The 18,841-nt window shown below is 43.1% G+C and overlaps 1 protein-coding gene across 4 annotated transcripts in view; it reads left to right on the top strand.

Moving 5' to 3' along the window:
- The window catches only part of PTPN2 (protein tyrosine phosphatase non-receptor type 2), a 76,065-nt gene that overhangs the window by 29,810 nt on the left and 27,414 nt on the right, over window positions 1-18,841 (top strand). For all 4 annotated transcript variants that reach the window (XM_079943552.1, XM_079943551.1, XM_079943554.1 and 1 more), the window contains exons 3-4: window positions 11,079-11,179; window positions 17,693-17,791. In XM_079943552.1, the coding sequence (XP_079799678.1) occupies window positions 11,079-11,179; window positions 17,693-17,791 (200 nt within the window). The remainder of the gene's footprint in view (window positions 1-11,078; window positions 11,180-17,692; window positions 17,792-18,841) is intronic.

Below are 18,841 nucleotides of genomic sequence, written 5' to 3'. Positions count from 1 at the left end.
CCACTGGGCCACCAGGGAAGCCCGTTCACAGACTTCTTAAGGCAAAATATTAGTAAAGAAGTAGAAGATTTGGACCACACAGTTAAGCTTTATTTAATAAGAAAAATATATAAGACGTTATATATAGAACCTATTCTCCAACAATTAGAGAATTCACATTCTTCTAGGACTTACATGGAATATTTGTAATTGACTAGGCTGTGGAAGTAACTCTTAAAACAGTTTAAGGATTACTGTCTTACAGGCCATGTTCTTTGACCGTAATGCAATTAAATTATAGATTATTAATAAAAAGATAAAAATTCCTATAAATTTGGAGATGTAAAGATTTCTAAGTGATTCATGGGTTAAGAAGAAATCATAATGGAAACTTAAAAGTGAACAATAGGTAAAATTCTACTTATCAGAACTTGCATAAAGCAGCAAAAAGAGTACTGCAAAAAAATATGCTGTCTTAAATGTTTGTATTAAAACAAAAGGCTGAAAATTAAAGTGCTAAGTGTCTAACCCAATTTAGAGTAAAAGTAACAGAATAAAACCGCCTCCCCCCAAAAACAGCAGAAAGGAAATAATACAAAAATAAAAGAAGAATAGAAATCAAAGGACCAAACAAAACCAAATTATTAGTTCCTTGATAAGACTAATAAACTGGCATGATTGGGCAAGAAAAATAAAACAAACATAGAAACCAGAGAGACAGGGACTTCCCTGGTGGTCCAGTGGCTAAGACTCCATGCTCCCAATGCAGGTGGCCCGGGTTCAATCCCTGGTCAGAAAACTAGATCCCGCATGCCTCAACTAAAAAGATTCCACATGCCTCAACTAAAAAAATCCCACATTCCACAACAAAGATCCTGCATGCCACAACTAAGACCCAGCGCAGCTAAATAAATAAACAAACACATACATACATACATACAGTAAATATTTAAAAACAAAACAGAAACCCCAGAAAGACAGAGACAGGTGCATATAAACAGCATTAGGAGAAAAAAGGGAAACATCAATACAGATGTAAAAGGAATTAAAAAGCTAGAGTACTGCAAACAATTATGGCAATAAATGTGATCAGTTAGAAGAAATGGAACAGACTCTTGGAAAAATAGAATTTACCAACACAGATTAAAGGAGAAGTAGAGTCTAAGTAGACCTGTGACAGCTAAATAAATTAAATTAATTAAAAAAATGTTTCCACTAAGAAAACACTGGGACTAGATGCTTTAACAGGTGTGTCCTTTTAAAATAAATTTATTTATTTATTTTATTTATTTTTGACTGCGTTGGGTCTTTGTTGCTGCGCGGCACTTTCTGTAAGTTGCGTTGCGGCAAGCGGGGGCTGCTCTCCATTGCGGTGCGCGGGCTTCTCATTGCAGTGGCTTCTCTTGTTGCAGAGCACAGGCTCTTAGGCACGCAGGCTTCAGTAGTTGTGGTCCACGGGCTTAGTTGCTCCGCAGTGTGTGGGATCTTCCTGGACCAGGGCTCGAACCCGTGTCCCCTGCACTGGCAGGCGGATTCTTAACCACTGCACCATCAGGGAAGTCCCAACAGGCGTGTCTTAATAATAATAAAAACTCTTCCCGAGAACAGAAAAAGAGAATACGCCTCAATTCCTTTTGTGAGGCTATTAGATAATTTGGATGTCCAAACCGGAAAAGTTTAGTGAGAGGAATAAAAGTTACAGGCGTATCTACGTCATGAATGTAGATGTAAAAATCCTAAAGAAAGGTTAGAAAACTGAATACAGTAGTGTCTGTATTAAGTTTATTTTAGCAATGTAAGGGTGGCTTAGAATTAGACAGTCTTATAAATGTAATTAACCTTAGTAACAAGGCAAAGGAGAAAAAGCCATATGAATATCTCGATAGATGCAAAAAGATTATTTAAAGTCAGTTCTTGCTCCTGATTAAAAACAAATAACGTATTAAACTAGAAACAGAAGGAAACTTCTGTAACTAACATGAGAGGACACCTACAGTCACATCACTCTTAATGATAATGTGTTACAAACATTCTTAAAACTCGAGGAGAAGGCAAGGGTGCCCACAAGTACCACTTCCACTTGACATTGTACTTTGGGTCCCAGACACTACAGTAAGAGAAGAATAAGAAACGAAGGCATAAGGATTGGAAACTGCTGCTGTCTAACTAACCCCCTCAGACCCTAACAGTCACTCGCCACGTCTGGAATCGGGAGGCTGACTGGACGCAGGCAGGTCTTGCTCACCATCTCCCAGGCAGCATAGCTCAGGTGGTGGCCGGGCTGGGTCGCCTGGACCCTCACCCAGTGGTAAACCGTCAGCTGCAACACCTGCACATGGCATCTCCATGTGACCTGGACTTCCTCACCGGTAGCCCCTGAGTTGCAGGAGTGAGCATCCTTGGAGTCTAGCCGGGAGCTGCACTGCCTGTGTCACCTCTCCTTTGAAGTCACACATCACCTGCACCACATTCTGTTCATTAGGGCGAGGTACCACGTCATCCGGGTTCAAGAGGGGAGAGTTGTCACAAAGAACTGTGGGCATGTTTCAAAACCACTACAGTTATGAATTATATGGTTTTTTTCTTCATAGATAATCCAGAAAATTCACAGACAAGTAATTAATAAACATTTTGATAGTCTCAGAATTACAAGACAATAGACTTTCAATTTATGAAAACAGATTTTTATACATGACAAGAATGTGTTTGTCATCTTTCTTGCTAAGCACACTTAGATAAAAACTATTGTATAATAGTAATCAGAATAAGTATAGATATAACTTAAATGTTATGGTAACTGTTCTGTAAATATTTGCTAACATTCTTCCTCATCACATCTAAAGTTTAAAAATAAAGAGTGGGACTTCCCTGGTGCCTGCCAGTGCAGGGGACATGGGTTCGAGCCCTGGTTCAGGAAGATCCCACATGCCACAGAGCAGCTGAGTTCATGCGCCACAACTACTGAGCCCGTGTGCCACGACTACTGGAGCCTGAGTGCCACAACTCCTGGAGCCCGTGTGCCTAGAGCCCATGCTCCACAACAAGAGAAGCCACTGCAATGAGAAGCCCATGCATTGCAAGGAAGAATAGCCTCCGCTCACCACAACTAGAGAAGGTCCTCGCATAGCAATGAAGACCCAACGCAGCCGTAAATAAATAAACTGATTAATTAATTAATTAATTTTTAAAAAGTCATTAAAAAATAAAGACTAAATGCACTTATTCTCAAAATCCATTGTGTAGACAGCTCTTTTACTTAAAAGTTTTCTCATTAACTGTTAGGATTTTGACCTTTGGTTCTATCTCCGTTTTTAGTTTTTGGTGAAGAGTTCTTAACATGATATCAAAAGCACAATCCATAAAAGAAAAAATATCAACAAATTGGACTAAACCAAAATTTAAAACTTTTGCTTTGTGAAAGACCCCGTTAGTAGGATGGAGAGACGAGGACAGAGTGGGAGAAAATATTTATAAACCACAAAGAACTCATATCTAGAATATATACAGAACTTTGAAAATACAGCAGTAAAAATCCACAACAGTCCAGTTCAGAAATGGGCAGAAGATGATGAACGTAGATGGCACATAAGCACACGAAAAACATCACTAACCATTAGGGAAAAGCAAATTAAAACCATGGTGGTGAGTGATTGTGACACACATACTAGAGGAGTTGAAATGACAGGGCTGCAGACTCCAAGGATGTGGAGAAGCTGGATCTCCTACACAGCGGGGAGAACAGAGGACGGTGGATGGTGCGGCTGCTCTGGAACATGGTGTGGCAGCTTCTTGATTACCTTATATGACGCAGCCGCTGCACTACTGGACATTTATCTCCGAGAATTGCGATCTTATGTCCACACAGAAATGTGAACATGGGTGTTCAGAGCAGCTTTGTTTGTAAGAGCTCCAAATTGGAAACGACCCAAGTGTCCATCAGTGGGTAAGTGGTCAACACACCGTGATTCTTTTGTTCCTGCCGTGGGAAGCTCCCCGTGCCCTGCAGCAGCTTGGGTGGGCCCCAGAGGACTCCCACTGAGCAGAGTCCAGTCTCAAGGTTACCTCCTGCGTGATTCCATTTATACAGTGTTCTGGGAATGGTGCCGCCGTTACGGGAGAGGGCAGATCACTGGGTCAGGACGGGGCCGGGGAAGAGAGACTCTGAAGGGGGCACAGAGGAGCTTGTGGTGGTGGGTGCATGAGTTTGCACACGCGATAAAACCGCTCCACACGAGTGATGCCTGCAAAAGAAGAGACGGGGATCAGGTCTGAGGGTTATTCCAGTGTTTTTCCAGGTTTCTGGATTTCACAGCCTTCCTGAATCGGGTCCTGGGTAGGGCACTGTGCGAGGCGGGGGTGGGATGCAGTGAACTTGTCAGGGTCCCTGGCCATGCCGATGGCTGAGGCCTGGGCGCTGAGCGGGCTGGAGCCTCGTCACGGCAGGCCCCACCTGTAGCCACCGCGTCATGTGGACAGCTCTGGTGTTGGAGCTGCGCCGGGGCTGCAGGGAGAGCCCTTAAGTCAGTGAGGAAGCCGGGCACATCCTCCAGGACCATCCATTGTACTCAGAACGGGCATTGGGGGAAGGAGTGGTTGATATATTAAAATACAGATACATAGCAAAGTAGAATTTTTAAGTTTCTGTAAATTTTTAAGATAAAATAGGACTTTTTGAGGAGTTCTGTACTTGACACGCTTAGGGTATAAATGAGGGTCAGTCAGTAGAAATAGTGGTGAAGGACGAGTGTAGTCTGGCTGTTTCCTCTTAACGGATGAGAAAGAGGCCCAGGAGACCAGTGCTGGGTTTCGGGTCCTGGGCCCGCACCTCCGGGGGCCGCCCTGCTCCGTGCAGGTCACAGCGGCTTCTTCGGCCATGGGGACCAATGGAGCCAGAGCAGACCCCAGGGCCACGCCCACGCCCCTTCGCCTCCCTCACTGTTCTCTCTCATCTGGCCACATGATTCCAGTTGCCCCTACTAAAAAGTCCTGAAGCTTTCTGAGCTCTTGTTTTTTGCTGAATTACTTTACTCCTCAAGTCAGTTGTAGTTTCATCTCCTGTTGACATTTAGAGTGTTTTAATAGTGACATGTCATTCTAAAAAAATTCTACCACAGCTTAACAGTTTGAATATGAACATTTTCTGGAATTCATTGTATAAACAATTCTTGACCACTTGCTAGCCTAAATTGTTATGACACCGTGCTGGTAGGTGCTACGAGAAAACGGAAGTAGAAGCCTCTATTCTCTGATAGTTGGATTTAGGAGTTTAGACTAATGAATCAGTACAGGATCTCTCAACTCTGAACCTAAGTTTCAGGCGCTTCTCTTTCCTTCGTTCACGGGGCTTGTGCCGCAGTCGCCATCCCCAGACGTGAGGCACGTACCCATCATAAAGCCTTCACTCTTCTCTGTGCGTGGCACACTCTTGACCCAAATATACATGTGGCTGACCTCCTCTAAGTCTTTGCTTCAGTGTCACTGTCACAGTGAGGCCCAACCTGACCACCTGTTTAGAATTGCAACCTGCCCCCCTTCCCAGCACAGCTGCCCTTTACTCTGCTCTTTTTTCCCATAGGGTTTATTACTGTATAACGTGATAAAAATACTTAATTATTTTGCTTATTGCTGTCTCCCTTGCGAGAAGGTAAGCTCCCCAGGAGTGTGGATGGGTTCCAGGGGCCTGGGTTTGTGGATGAAAGGGAAATACCATTCGTCCCCCAACCCCCTCTCCCTTCCTTTCTCCTAGAAGGAGAGATCTGAGCTTCAAGGAAAGTGGTGAGCTGCTCACTGACTGTGTGAGACCAAAGCGTGGTGTGTCTTGTTTTTTAATTTATTTATTTATTTATTTATTTTTGGCTGCATTGGGTCTTCATTGCTGCAAGTGGGCTTTCTCTAGTTGGCGGCGAGCAGGGGCTACTCTTTACTGTGGTGCATGGGCTTCTCATTGTGGTGGCTTCTCTTATTGCAGAGCACAGGCTCTAGGTGCACGGCCTTCAGTAGTTGTGGCTCGTGGGCTCTAGAGCACGGGCTCAGTAGTTGTGGCTCGCGGGCTCAGTAGTTGTGGCTCGCGGGCTCTAGTGCACAGGCTCAGTAGTTGTGGTGCACCGGCTTAGTTGCTCCACGGCATGTGGGATCTTTCCGGACCAGGGCTCGAACCTGTGTCCCCTGCATTGGCAGGCAGATTCTTAACCACTGCGCCACCAGGGAAGTCCCATGTCTTGTTTTATAGATGTTGTCGAAGAGGAAATGTGTCCGTGTTCAAGCGACAGTGGTGACTTTTACCCGTTTTGTAAGGACACCTCCCAGTCTTTCCATCTCAGAGACTCTGGGGTGGGTTCAAGGTGCCCTTTTCAGTTTGGGGATGTGTGGAGGCAGAATTTAACCAGTTAACACTGTCCTGTCAAGTTTAGGAACTTGGAATCATGATGGATTCAGAGAGATGGACATGTGCAGGCAGCTGGCCCCTCGTTTGGAGGAGGCTGAGCCCACTTGTGCGCTCCACACAGCATTGTTGGTGGCCGGTCCATGCGGCTGTGCCACGGGCCCGGATGGATGGGACTGCCTGAGTGTCAGGCCGTCCTCCTCGTTCCAGCCCGTCCTCTGTCCGCTGCTCGTTCTTTCCTCGAAGCTCAGGTGCTCGTTGCCAGGGCCTCTCCTCCTCCTGGTCCTTCTCAGCAGCCCCTGTGCTCCTCTTCCTGCTGCTCCTCCTGCTGGAAGCCCCCTCCCCTCCTCTTACCCTGGCCTGCTCCCACCATACTCAGCGCAGCACGGTACGGCACTAGGACTTATTTCCCGATAGGATTTTTTTTCTTTTAAAAAGCTTGAAACAAATAATGTCTTATCTCTCTGTCCTGGTTGCCTGGCTCCTGGCATGTATGTGTTGACCAAGTGTGGAAGGTGGTCAGTTTAAAGAGCACATCGTCTGGTGGGCGGGATGTGCAGGAGGGGGGCTTCCATCAGAGAAGGGAAGTCCTGGGCCAGGCCTTCAAGAGGTGAGGTGTGTGTGAAGAGATGGAGGTGGAAGTCATCCCTGAGGCAAAGAGCAGGGTGGGCGGCGATGCCGGGGAGGATCTGGGGCGTCTCTGGGCCTCTGCTGCTGCTTCTCTAGGGTGTGATCGAGGCTGATGACTTGACTGGCCCGAGTGTCAGCAAAACGTGCACAACACGACTCAGGGTATGAGGGGTGAGGATGGAGATCAGCGAGCACCTGACACGTCCCAGGAGTGAAAAGTCCTGCACAGCCGTTGTGGTTGGTTATGTCGTCAGAAAAGGAACCGTTCAGCTCGTATGGTTTTACTTTGCTGAGGAGACAGCTGAGATGCTGACCCTCTGCACGATGGCTTGTTGCTTCTCCACTGACATGGCCACGCGTGAGACGGGGGTTTAGCCCTAGCTTTGCTTTTGGCTCATTGCTTGATTTATGAGAGAAAATTCGTGTTATTTGTGCCTCCAGTATCTACTTGTAGAAGTAAAGAGAGTTGACACATCTGTCAGATGCTTACATTCTTGGCTGGGAAGCGCCACATGGTGTGGAAATCAGTGCCGAACGCTTACTGTCCGCCATTGAGAATGGAGCCTGAAGCAGGAAGTCTGTTAAAGCTGTGCTGATAGTCAGTCTTCTGCCCAGTTTCTGTTCATTGTTCTTGATCTCTGCCTTGGCATAAATGTGAGCCCTTCCTGTTTGACCTGGGAGACTTTCCATAAGGAGATGTCTTTACAATAATGAAAAAACGTGAAACTGGGGGGCTGGGGGGGTGGGATGGGGGAAAAAAGCTCATTGTGACAGTATTGAAAGAGGAAGCTAATCTGTGTTGTCAGCTCAGGCCACAGCTAGAGCCAGTCATTTCTTGACAGATGAAGCCATTTCTCAGAAAACAGGCTGTTTGCGGGTGGGAGGTGCGGGGACTCATGGTTGGAAGTTTGCCTAATCCAGCTCATTGCCACAGTCCATGGGGTGTGCATTTCTTCCCTCACCCCGATGATGCCACTGTGGAGAAAAGTATGCATTCTTGATCGTCCTGCTGGTGGTGTTATTAGATGTTGAGAAATCAGATTTCCTGTGAGTTGTGGTTTGGCTGCTTTTTTGGCCTCTCCTGCAATGCAGTTTGAATCATCTTCATTTTCTCCCTTTGCTGCATCCTTTAAAAGATAAGGAAGAGGGGGATAACCATACACTTAGAATGATGATAAAGTGCTGATGGCCCCGATGTTGTGGGACTCTGATCTGGTAGTCTCATTTTCAGAGATTCTTAGGCAGGATCAACTGCTTTGGGGAGAGGAGAAAGCTTGTAACTTCCTGGGTTTTTTTCTAACTCAGAAGTCGGAAGTTTGGTTTGGAGTGAACCGTTCACAGGTTTGGGGCTGACCAGTCGTGACGGGCAGGGAGAGGAGACACTTGACCTCAAGTGTTAAGGGGACCCATGTCACCCTCACAGATATTTCAGACCAGACAGTAAGTGGTTCTTCGTGGGAAAAGAGGCTTTGTCTCTCTTTGTTATCATTGCCAGAGAATATAAATCATTAAGTCACAATTACTCATAAAAAGGCTTTGATAGTTTCACTTCCTGAAATGTTTATACTTAACTTGGTAGATAGTGTTAAAGTGATATGTTTTATTTAACACAAGAAACTCTTACGTTTTTTACTCTACACAGATTCTCTTCTGAATCAAAAAGTTACATGCTTTGCATTTTTTATTAATCTTCTTAATGGAACAGAAGAATTAAAATGATGTTAGATGTAGCTGAAAGTTTAAAAATATCAGTCCTGAGGAGAAAACATAGGTTCAGCCAACACTTGTAGCCAGTTCTAAATAGATAGACTTTTCCCAAGGATTACCTTCCTTTTGGGGGGTGCCTTTCAGGTAACACCCTGCTCCCCTACTGGTCAGCACGCGGGCTCCAGGGAACGGGTCTGGGGGTGTGTGATTCATGTTTTTAATGAGCTGGAGTGACACCAGGTATAGATGTTAACACTGGAGAGAAAATAACAGTGAACCCAGTTCAAAGTCCTGAAGGCAGGGTGTCAGATACCCTTAAAACACCCCTGAGGTCTTTCTCCAGGCTTATGGAAGGGTCTGGATGACTTGCCGGATAACTGAATTCCCAGCGCCCTGTAGGGGAACCTTCCCAGTGCCTATGGATTCTTGCTTCTTTTGCCAAATTGCTTTTTTCACTTGTGAGATAGATATGATTAGTCTCCGGGGTTTCTGTTCTTTCTGTGATTACAGCATGAGGAAATACGTTCCTTTAGTATTATATTTTGGCGGAACTTGAATTTTAGGGATTGTGTAGCATTCTGAAAGCATGCATTATTCTTCTGATAAGTGTTATCTAGGAGGTGTATGGTCTTTATTTTGTTAATTATGTAGCTGACTTTTTTACTCTCTCACGTAACAGTTAAAGAGTGATCAAACTGTTAAAAAAAAATGACTGTTAAAAAAAAAAGTGACTGTTGACATCATCTTTCCGAGAACACTAGTATAAGTGATTTACTATAACAAGACCTTCGCTTTTCCTGTTTGCACATGACGTGTAATATTTACAGAGGTCTTGGGTTCAATCCAGCAGAAACATCTCACATAAATTGATGTGTGGAACTAAAGCCATTTAACATTTTCTTTCACATGGAGGTAAGGTGAACAGTTTTTTTACTTTAAAAGTGGGGGAGAGAATGGTTGTTTGGTATTGCCTTGAGGGGAGCAGTTTACAATAGAACGTTTTCTCTAGTTAGACATCAAACATGCATGTAGGTTATAATTCAGTCATATGCCTCTGCCTGTCATATATTTAGAATTCTGAGTTAACACTAGTTCTGTTATTATACGTGTGCTTCCTCTCGCAGTGTCTTCTCTTCCCTTCCCTCCAAAATGATATAGGTAAAGTTTTGTGCTCCACGTATTTAAATTAGCATCAATTCTAAATCTGTGAGATTTTCACTTTAAAAAACTAGTATATCTAAAATGTTATAACACAATCTAAGTAATGAAGTATCTTTAGTTGTCTTTTAAAGAATTGGAATATTCCAAGTGTGTTAAATATAGTTTAGCACTTGATCTAATTATATAATTAAGTGCTAAAAATTATTTATATATAGTTGAATGCACATCTGTTGAATGAAGAAAATGAAATGTAGTTACTGTGGGGATCTGGTCTTATTTATTTGAGGCCATTGTTGTTGTTTTTTTTTTGCGATACGCTGGCCTCTCACTGTTGTGGCCTCTCGCATTGCGGAGCACAGGCTCTGGACGCGCAGGCTCAGCGGCCATGGCTCATGGGCCTAGCCGCTCTGCGGCATGTGGGATCTTCCTGGACTGGGGCACGAACCCACGTCCTGTGCATCGTCAGGCGGACTCTCAACCACTGCACCGCCAGGGAAGCCCAAGGCCATTGTTTTTTGTAGGTAGACTTATTAGTTCTTAGGCATCAAGAAGCTTAACCATCCTTTTACTTTTAGGAAGATAGGTGCTTTATTTCTTTTACTATGTTTTACTCTTTGGTCAATTTTTCTAGTTAAACAACAGCTAAACTACCACTAACAGAAGCACTTCCTTCTAACACACAGTAACAAACAAAAGGATTTCATCTTTGTACTTTCTTTTAAAAAAGGGAGTAATTTGGGGGACTTCCCTGGGGGTCCAGTGGTAAAGAATCCGCTTTACAATGCAGGGCACGCAGGTTCGATCCCTGGTCAAGCAACTAAGATCCTACATGCTGCGGGGCAACTAAGCCCATGTACCACAACTACTGAGCTCACGTGCGTCAACTAGAGAGCCTGTGTGCCGCAAACTACAGAGCCCATGTACCCTGGAGCCTGCGTGCCACAACTAGAGAGAAGCCCGTGCACTGCAATGAAAGATTCTGCATGCCTCAACAAAGATCCCGTGTGCCGCAACTAAGACCTGAGGCAGCCAAAAATAATAAATAATCTTTTTAAAAAATAGTAAAAAGGGGAGTAATTTGGGATTTGACTCTACTGGGGTGCCAATTTATTTTTCTTTGTCTCTTCTATCATTTTATAAATATCCAGAAAATTAATATTAAAATAAAAAAGAAATGCAAGTTTGAAATGACGGTATGATTTGTCATGCTCTGTTTCAGATGATCACAGTCGTGTTAAACTGCAAAATGCTGAAAATGATTATATTAATGCCAGCTTAGTTGACATAGAAGAGGCGCAGAGGAGTTACATCTTAACACAGGCAAGTGGTGTGATGTGCAGCCGATGCCTGACCGCCATTCTTGTGATTGGCCTTCTTTAAAACACCAGCAAAATGTGTCCTGACTTCTTTTGGAGATGAAACGCTATTTCAGTTTTTTCTGTTGTTATGTAATGAATGGTGTTATAATGTTTTGCAGCTGTGTATATTTCAGATAAAAGTAATCTTCAATGTTACACGTTCTCTGAAAGAAAGTTGTTCATGAAATTTGGCTAGGCCGGTTCTCTTCTGGCCAGTTGTCCTCCTTGCTTTATATTGAATATTTGGTACAAAGCCTTGGTTTGTTGATGCTTTGTTACTTTCTGCTTCTCTTTACATCACCTGAATCAGAAAGAGAGGCCCTTTGAAAGCTCTTCTCTGCCCCGCCCTGGCGTGTATTTTCAGAGTGTGGACAGCCCTTGGATGTCAGGGCAGGTGAGGGTGTGAGCCAGGTGCCCAGACAACCAACAGGGCGGCCCAAGAGCCTGCTGCCCCTTTGGCCTCCTGCCCGATTGCGTCTCAGCACACCGGCCACACCCATGTTCCAGGAGCACTTTTCTTCCACTCTGAGATAGCAGAAATGATTTTGGTTTATCCACACCAGCTACCTTTTGTTTATCTAATAATAGATTTAATTAACAGTGCTCTCATTTCCCTCAGTTAATGAATTTTAAATATTCAAAAGATAAGCTGTATTATTCAGTATCTTGCAGTCACCTATAATGGAGCATAATCTGAAAAAATATATGTATGTAACTGAATCACTTTGCTGTACACCTGTAACTAACACAGTATTGTAAATCAGCTATACTTAAATTTTAAAAAAGATAAGCTGTATATTTATAATGTTTGAGATTTTTAAAGAACCCATTTCAGATCAGAATAACCTGTTACTGAAAGTGAAAACCATTGAAAATGGTAAGAAGATATTCAAATTAATGTAACTATGAACTGTTAGACTATTTCTAATTCACAGGAAACAAGAATTAATTACTCTTTTTTTTTTTTTTTTTTTTGCGGTACGTGGGCCTCTCACTGTTGTGGCCTCTCCCGTTGCGGAGCACAGGCTCCAGACGCGCAGGCTCAGCGGCCATGGCTCACGGGCCCAGCCGCTCCGCGGCATGTGGGATCCTCCCGGACCAGTGCACAAACCCGTGTCCCCTGCATCGGCAGGCGGACTCTCAACCACTGCGCCACCAGGGAAGCCCTAATCACTCTTTTTTACTTGAAGTAAAGCAGCTCCTGTAAATCAAAAAGAAAAAGAGAAACAGTCCATGAAAAAAACTGGCAGAGAACATAAATTCACAGTTCAAAGAAAAGAAATAAAGATAGACAATATACATATGAAGAGATGCTCAACTTTTCTAGTAATTAGGGAATATAAATTTAAACCAGCAATCGGTTACCACTTTTCTCCTGTCAGATCAGCAGAGATTTAAAAGTTTATAATACTCAGGGGTCTAATACGTAAAGACAGAAAGATACATGTGAGGATGTTTGTTACAACTTCATTTTAATAGCATAGGGCCAGAAATAGTAGAATTGAAGCAGTCTGCAAGGGGCTGGCTAAATAAATTATACATGTGCTCTTCTTACTGATTATTTCTGGAAATTAGGAAAAAAGAGAGACTTTAATTTCCCATTTTCTGTAATATTTGAAGTATTATGTGCATTCATGTTTTTAATAAACTCATTTTTAGAGTTAAAAACATTTACTTTCTATTTGGAAAAGCCATAATGATAAAAAAACAGAAAAGAATAATTAACCTAGATTCCTTATCACACCCTTTCTTTCTCTCTTTTTTTCAAGTCTTTTTTTATCCATTCCTCTTTCTCATCTTTAGTCTCTAAAAATGCAGTTGTTTCTCAAGATTCTGACTTAGGTTTTTTCCTTCATCCAGTCTACACTCATCACTTCAACTCCCTGGGACCACATTTTGAACCTTTGTATCTTAAGAAAGAGGGTAAACTCTGGATTCATGGTATCTGTATTTGAATCCCAGTCTGGCTGCTTCGTTGGATGTTCATTCATCCAGCAAAGCTTTGAGTACCTACTTTGTGGCAGCATCGTTTGAATAAAACAGCCATTCATAAAACTGCCATTATGGGGGCTTCCCTGGTGGCGCAGTGGTTGAGAGTCCGCCTGCCGATGCAGGGGATGTGGGTTCGTGTCCCGGTCCAGGAAGATCCCACATGCTGTGGAGCAGCTGGGCCCGTGAGCCATGGCCACTGAGCCTGCACGTCCGGAGCCTGTGCTCCGCAATGGGAGAAGCCACAAGAGTGAGAGGCCTGTGTACTGCAAAAAAGAAAAAAAAAAAAGTGCCATTATGAACTTCACATCCTAGTGGGAAGTAAAATTAACAGCTAGCAATCTTTTTTTAATTAATTAATTTATATATATATATTTATTTTTGGCTGTGTTGGGTCTTTGTTGCTGCACGTGGGCTTTCTGTAGTTGCAGAGAGCGGGGGCTACTCTTTGTTGCAGTGCGCAGGCTTCTCATTGTGGTGGCTTCTCTTGTTGTTGAGCATGGGCTCTAGGCATGCGGGCTTCAGTAGTTTTGGCACATGGGCTCAGTAGTTGTGGCTCACGGGCTCTAGAGCGCAGGCTCAGTAGTTGTGGCGCACGAGCTTAGTTGCTTCATGGCATGTGGGATCTTCCCAGACCAGGGCTCAAACCCGTGTTCCCTTCATTGGCAGGCGGATTCTTAATTACTGTGCCACCAGGGAAGTCCCCGGCCTAGCAATCTTTTATTTATTATTTTATTGAACTATAGTTGATTTACCGTACTGTGTTAGTTTCAGGTGTACAAAAAGTGATTCAGTTATATACACACACATACATCTATATCTCTTCTTTTTCAGACTCTTTGCTGTTGTAGGTTATTACAAGTTACTGAATATAGTTCCCTGAGCTACACAGTAAATCCTGTTATTTTATAGATGGTAGTGTGTATTTGTGAATCCCAAACTCCTAATTTATCCCTTCTCCCCTTTCCCCTTTGGTAACGGTAAGTATGTTTTCTGTCTGTGAGTCTGTTTCTGTTTTAATAATTTCTTTTGTATCATATTTTAGATTCCACATGTAAGTGATATCATATAGTATTTGTCTTTGTCTGAATTACTTAGAATGATAATCTCTAGGTCCATCCATGTTGCTGCAAATGGAATTATTTCATTATTTTTTATGGCTGAGCAGTATTCCATTGTATATATGTACCACATCTTTATCCGTTCATCTGTAGATGGTCACTTAGATGTCTTCCATGTCTTGGCTGTTGTAAATAGTAACAGCTAGCAGTTTTTAACACTGTTCTATATTTTATGTTTTGTATAATTTAAGCCTCAGGATAACCCTCTGTGGTAAATACTATTGTTATCCTTATGTTAACACGAGGAATCACCTAAAAAGACAAAGGAACTTCAAAAAACTTTACCAAGGCCATGCAACAAGTGGGATGAGGCCAGGATGTGAAGCTACACGGTCTCCATAGACTGCATGGTTCTGCTCTTAATTATTCAGATCTGCTGCCTTGAAACTACTGTGTGACCTTGGACACATTACTTATTCCCCAAGCCTGTACTGTCGTCCCTTGGTATCTGTGGGGGGTTTGCCTCCAGGATCCTCTGCAGATGCCACAACCCATGGGTGCTCAAGTGCATAGTTGTCCTTCTCTGTCCTTGGGATTCCACATATACAGATTCCACCAATCACGGATCATGTATTAAGTTTGCCATCTGAGGTTGGTTGATTCTGCAGATGCGGAACCCATGGATAAGAGGGCCAACTGTATATTTATTGAAAAAAATCTGCCTATATGTGGACCCCCGCAGTTCAAACCCGTCAAGAGTCAATTGTGTACCTATATTATTGATATATATCTCTATTATCTATAGAACAATGCTGATAAAAACTCATATAGTGCCTGGTACTATGGTGAGTAGTCCATGGAGTATTTATTGTGGCATTTGTTACTGCTTTTTATTGGTAGTAGTAATGATAGTAATAACCCTTTTATAAAACATTATAAATCTCATCACGTAAAAGAAAATGCCTGACTCATACCCTAGTGATCTCATTTAAACCTCCTGTCCATGTTGGAGAGCTTCTTTGTGTCCTGACAGAGTCCCACCCCTGCCTCCACCCCCTGCCTTATATTTTTCAACATCCATATGGGTGTTTTTACCCACGTGACCAATTGATGTCACAAATTCTGCATTTTCTATGTCAAACTCTTTCTTTTTTTTTAAACCATGCCAGCTGCCTTCCTATTTTTCTCATATGGGTTAAAGCTGTCCTCCTCATGTGTCCTTTGTTCTGCTTTCCTTTGTTCTGCTGTCCTGCCCTTCTTCAGAGCTCTCTTGAATTTTATCTGCACCAAAGTGGTAGCTTCTTAACTTATTTCCTTGTCACCAGTCCGTCCTCCCTAATCCATCTTTAACAATTCCACCAGACTTACTTTTTGTGACATACGGATCTGGTCATATCCCTTTACTCCTTAAAGAAGAGTTCGGTGACTATTTCTTGGATTCGAGACCCTCCCGTTCTGCAGGTGCAGTTTCCTACCATGTACCTCCATGTTGCCCTCAGCAATCTAACTGTCTTTTCCCAGATGTCTCCTAAACTTGCACATGCCTTGCCTTATGCTGGGAATGGATCCTGATTCCCTACCCTTCCTTCCCCCATGTCAGTGCCCTCCTCATTTTTAAGGCTCTGCGCCAGTATCCTTCCTACTCCTGCAGACCTGATGGTTTACCCCTTACTGTTGTGGTGCTTGATGTGTTTCCGTTCCTTGCCTCTGTCGTAAGCTCTTTGACATCTGAGACTGCTTTTGCCTTTGTATCTAGTACGTTGGAACAGAGAACACGCACAGAAAATATTTCAAAAGATAGAGAAAACCAGAGATGCTAAGTGTTTATTAAAACTGCAGTTGTTCTCGTTTTCCTTTGTTGCTTATTATTTTTGTCATCTTTTCCCTCTGAGTTTTATGAAAACTAAAAACGTATATATCAGTCCCTTGGTATAGATCTCCATTTTGCACAAGAAAAATAGGTAGTATTGCTGGTAAGTGGAAGGGCTGAGAAACCCTCTCCCATTTCAGAACCACTAACAGAATGTGCGTGTGTGTGTGTGTGTGTGTCTGTGTGTATGTGTGTGTCTGTGCGCGCACGCGTGCATGTGCGTGAACACACTAAGGAGCAACTTCGTTGGTGAACTGATCTGTCCATTTTTTTAGACAAAAGAAACAGCATTCATTTTACTGGGGTTCTTCTCATTGCTGTTTTTACCTTCACACTGTTTGGTTTTGGAAGTAACTCAAGCATTGGATAACATGCACCAAAGGAGGGGAACAGTCCCTCAAACCTGAGGGTGCAGCTCCTCAGGATTCCCAATCCCTTTCTAGCATTTGTATAACTTAGAGCTTAGAGTTTATTAGTTCAAATAATATTTACCCAACACCCACTACACACCAGGGATACAACTGCCCTAAAGCTGCTTTCAGTGTAGCACCACTTGAATTGCCTTATTTTCCATGTGGAGCTGAAGCTCTAGTCAGATCTGGCCTCCCAGTGTCCTGCAAGGTGAATGCTTGTTGAGTTACTGGAGGTACAGTCAAACCTTGTTGATGTTAATCTTTACTCACTTAAAATAGTTAAAGTTTGGGCATGGCCTTCTCATCTCTTGTTTGCCCTTTATTCTGCCCTGTGCTACCCATTAATCAAAATGTGAAGGTAATTGGAAATTCATAATATGATTTGATTTTTTTTCCCCATGGCAGTATTGTGATATGCACCGTTACCCCTTTTAACTCTGCTCTTGAGGTTACACATTCTCTGGTTTTGTAGATTAACAGTTTCATAGTGGTTCAGGTGCTTTGAAATTTCCGCTTTTTCTGGAATTCTCTTTGTAACTAACTTGGGTTGGTTGCAGGCCAGTGCTGGCACAGACTTCCTCCTTTGCAGGGCTGCCCTCATCATGGAAGGCAGGGCCTCTCTTTCTGCGGCAGAGACTGGAGGGGACAGAAATCGCCTTTGCCTGCCTCCTTTACAGCTAGAATACAACCCGTAGAACTTGGTGCCTGCGATTTTGACCCTGGTTTGCTTACAGGTTGTGCATGAGTACTACAGCCACCTTAGGATGGCAGTACCAGCAAAGCAGGTGATGTTAGTGACAGGTTGGGAGTACTGTCCCAAGCCCACTCCTCTTTGGACAAAATCTTGTCTTGACGTTTGTTCCTACCCAAGCCTGGTTCTCCAGCCCTCAACTCTGAAAGTCACCTGAGAGCCTGAAAATTTTTCTTTTCTGCCTAAGTAAATAAAAGTCAGTTTTGATCGTTGATAATCAGTAATCCTAACTAGCACAGACCTGTTTTTAGTTCAAGTGGATTTAAAGTCTCGATTTACTCTTTATGATCCGATACACTGTTCTCAGACGAGAAGCTTCCCTGAAGGAGTTTCCTCGGAGCCTTACTCTGTCCCCTTTCTCTTACCCACTTTCCCTTCTCTGTTCTTACAGGGTCCACTTCCTAATACAGGTTGTCATTTCTGGCTCATGGTTTGGCAGCAAAAGACCAAAGCAGTTGTCATGCTAAACCGAATTGTGGAGAAAGAATCGGTGAGTAATACTTGATATTTACAACTTAGTGTATTGCCTGTAATTGTTAACTTATAAATATTTTCTTATTTCTTTTGGGATATTCATTCATTAGTTTTGGCCTTTAATTGCTAAAGGCTAGTGGTCAGGGTGATTCTGACCAGAAGAGCTAATGTATCCTTTTCCTTTTTTACCTTAAATATTTAAATAACAATTGCGGACCACTACCCTCCAAAATATAAGTATAATGGAGCCAGTATTGGCTAGTAGTGGTATTTAGATCTTTGGAATCTGTAGGCTTTATCACAATCTTTACAATTTATTATTATCAAAATCCTGGAAATTTTATGAAAGATTAAAGTGACAGGTTTCTAAAACCTTTATAAATTACCATTGGCTCTTAGGTCACAAGGCAGTAAGTATGGAAATGTATAAATTCATTGACATTTGAAGTGCAGTCTAAACCCAGTGCTAATTAGTGGTGTGACGTTGGGTAAGTCTTTCAGCTTCTGTGGCTTTAGGGTCCTCTTCTGTCAAACATGCAAATTGGAAAGTATTGTCTGTCAGGTCTCTTTCAGCCCTGAGGTCTTAGACTACTCTGCTTTTCAGGTTCCTGATTCTTCCTTTTTTAAAAAAAAAAAAAAATTTAATTTTATTGATTTTTGGCTGCATTGAGTCTTCGTTGCTGCGCACGAGCTTTCTCTAGTCGAGTGGGGGCTTCTCTTGTTGTGGAGCATGGGCTCTAGCCCTGCGAGCTCAGTAGTTGTGGCACATGGGCTCAGTAGTTGTGGCACATGGGCCTAGTTACTCTGCAGCATGCAGGATCTTCCCAGACCAGGGATCGAACCCGTGTCCCCTGCATTGGCAGGCGGATTCCTATCCACTGCACCACCAGGGAAATCCCTCTTCCTTTTTTCTAAATTAATAGTTGCCAGTTTTCAATGGTGGTGAAGGTTTTTCTAGTCTGTTTCAGATCTGAAGTGGCGTTAACATACCAGAGTATCCAGCAATGTCAGCGTAGTCGTTTACACTGGTTTTCGTGCTTCAAGTGATGGGGGCTCTATCAGTTGG

The sequence above is a fragment of the Stenella coeruleoalba genome, assembly GCF_951394435.1.
Source record: "Stenella coeruleoalba genome assembly, chromosome: 14".
Taxonomy (NCBI): Eukaryota; Metazoa; Chordata; class Mammalia; order Artiodactyla; family Delphinidae; genus Stenella; species Stenella coeruleoalba.
The sequence above is the reverse complement of the archived record's forward strand: the minus strand, read 5'-3'. Positions and strand labels throughout refer to the sequence as shown.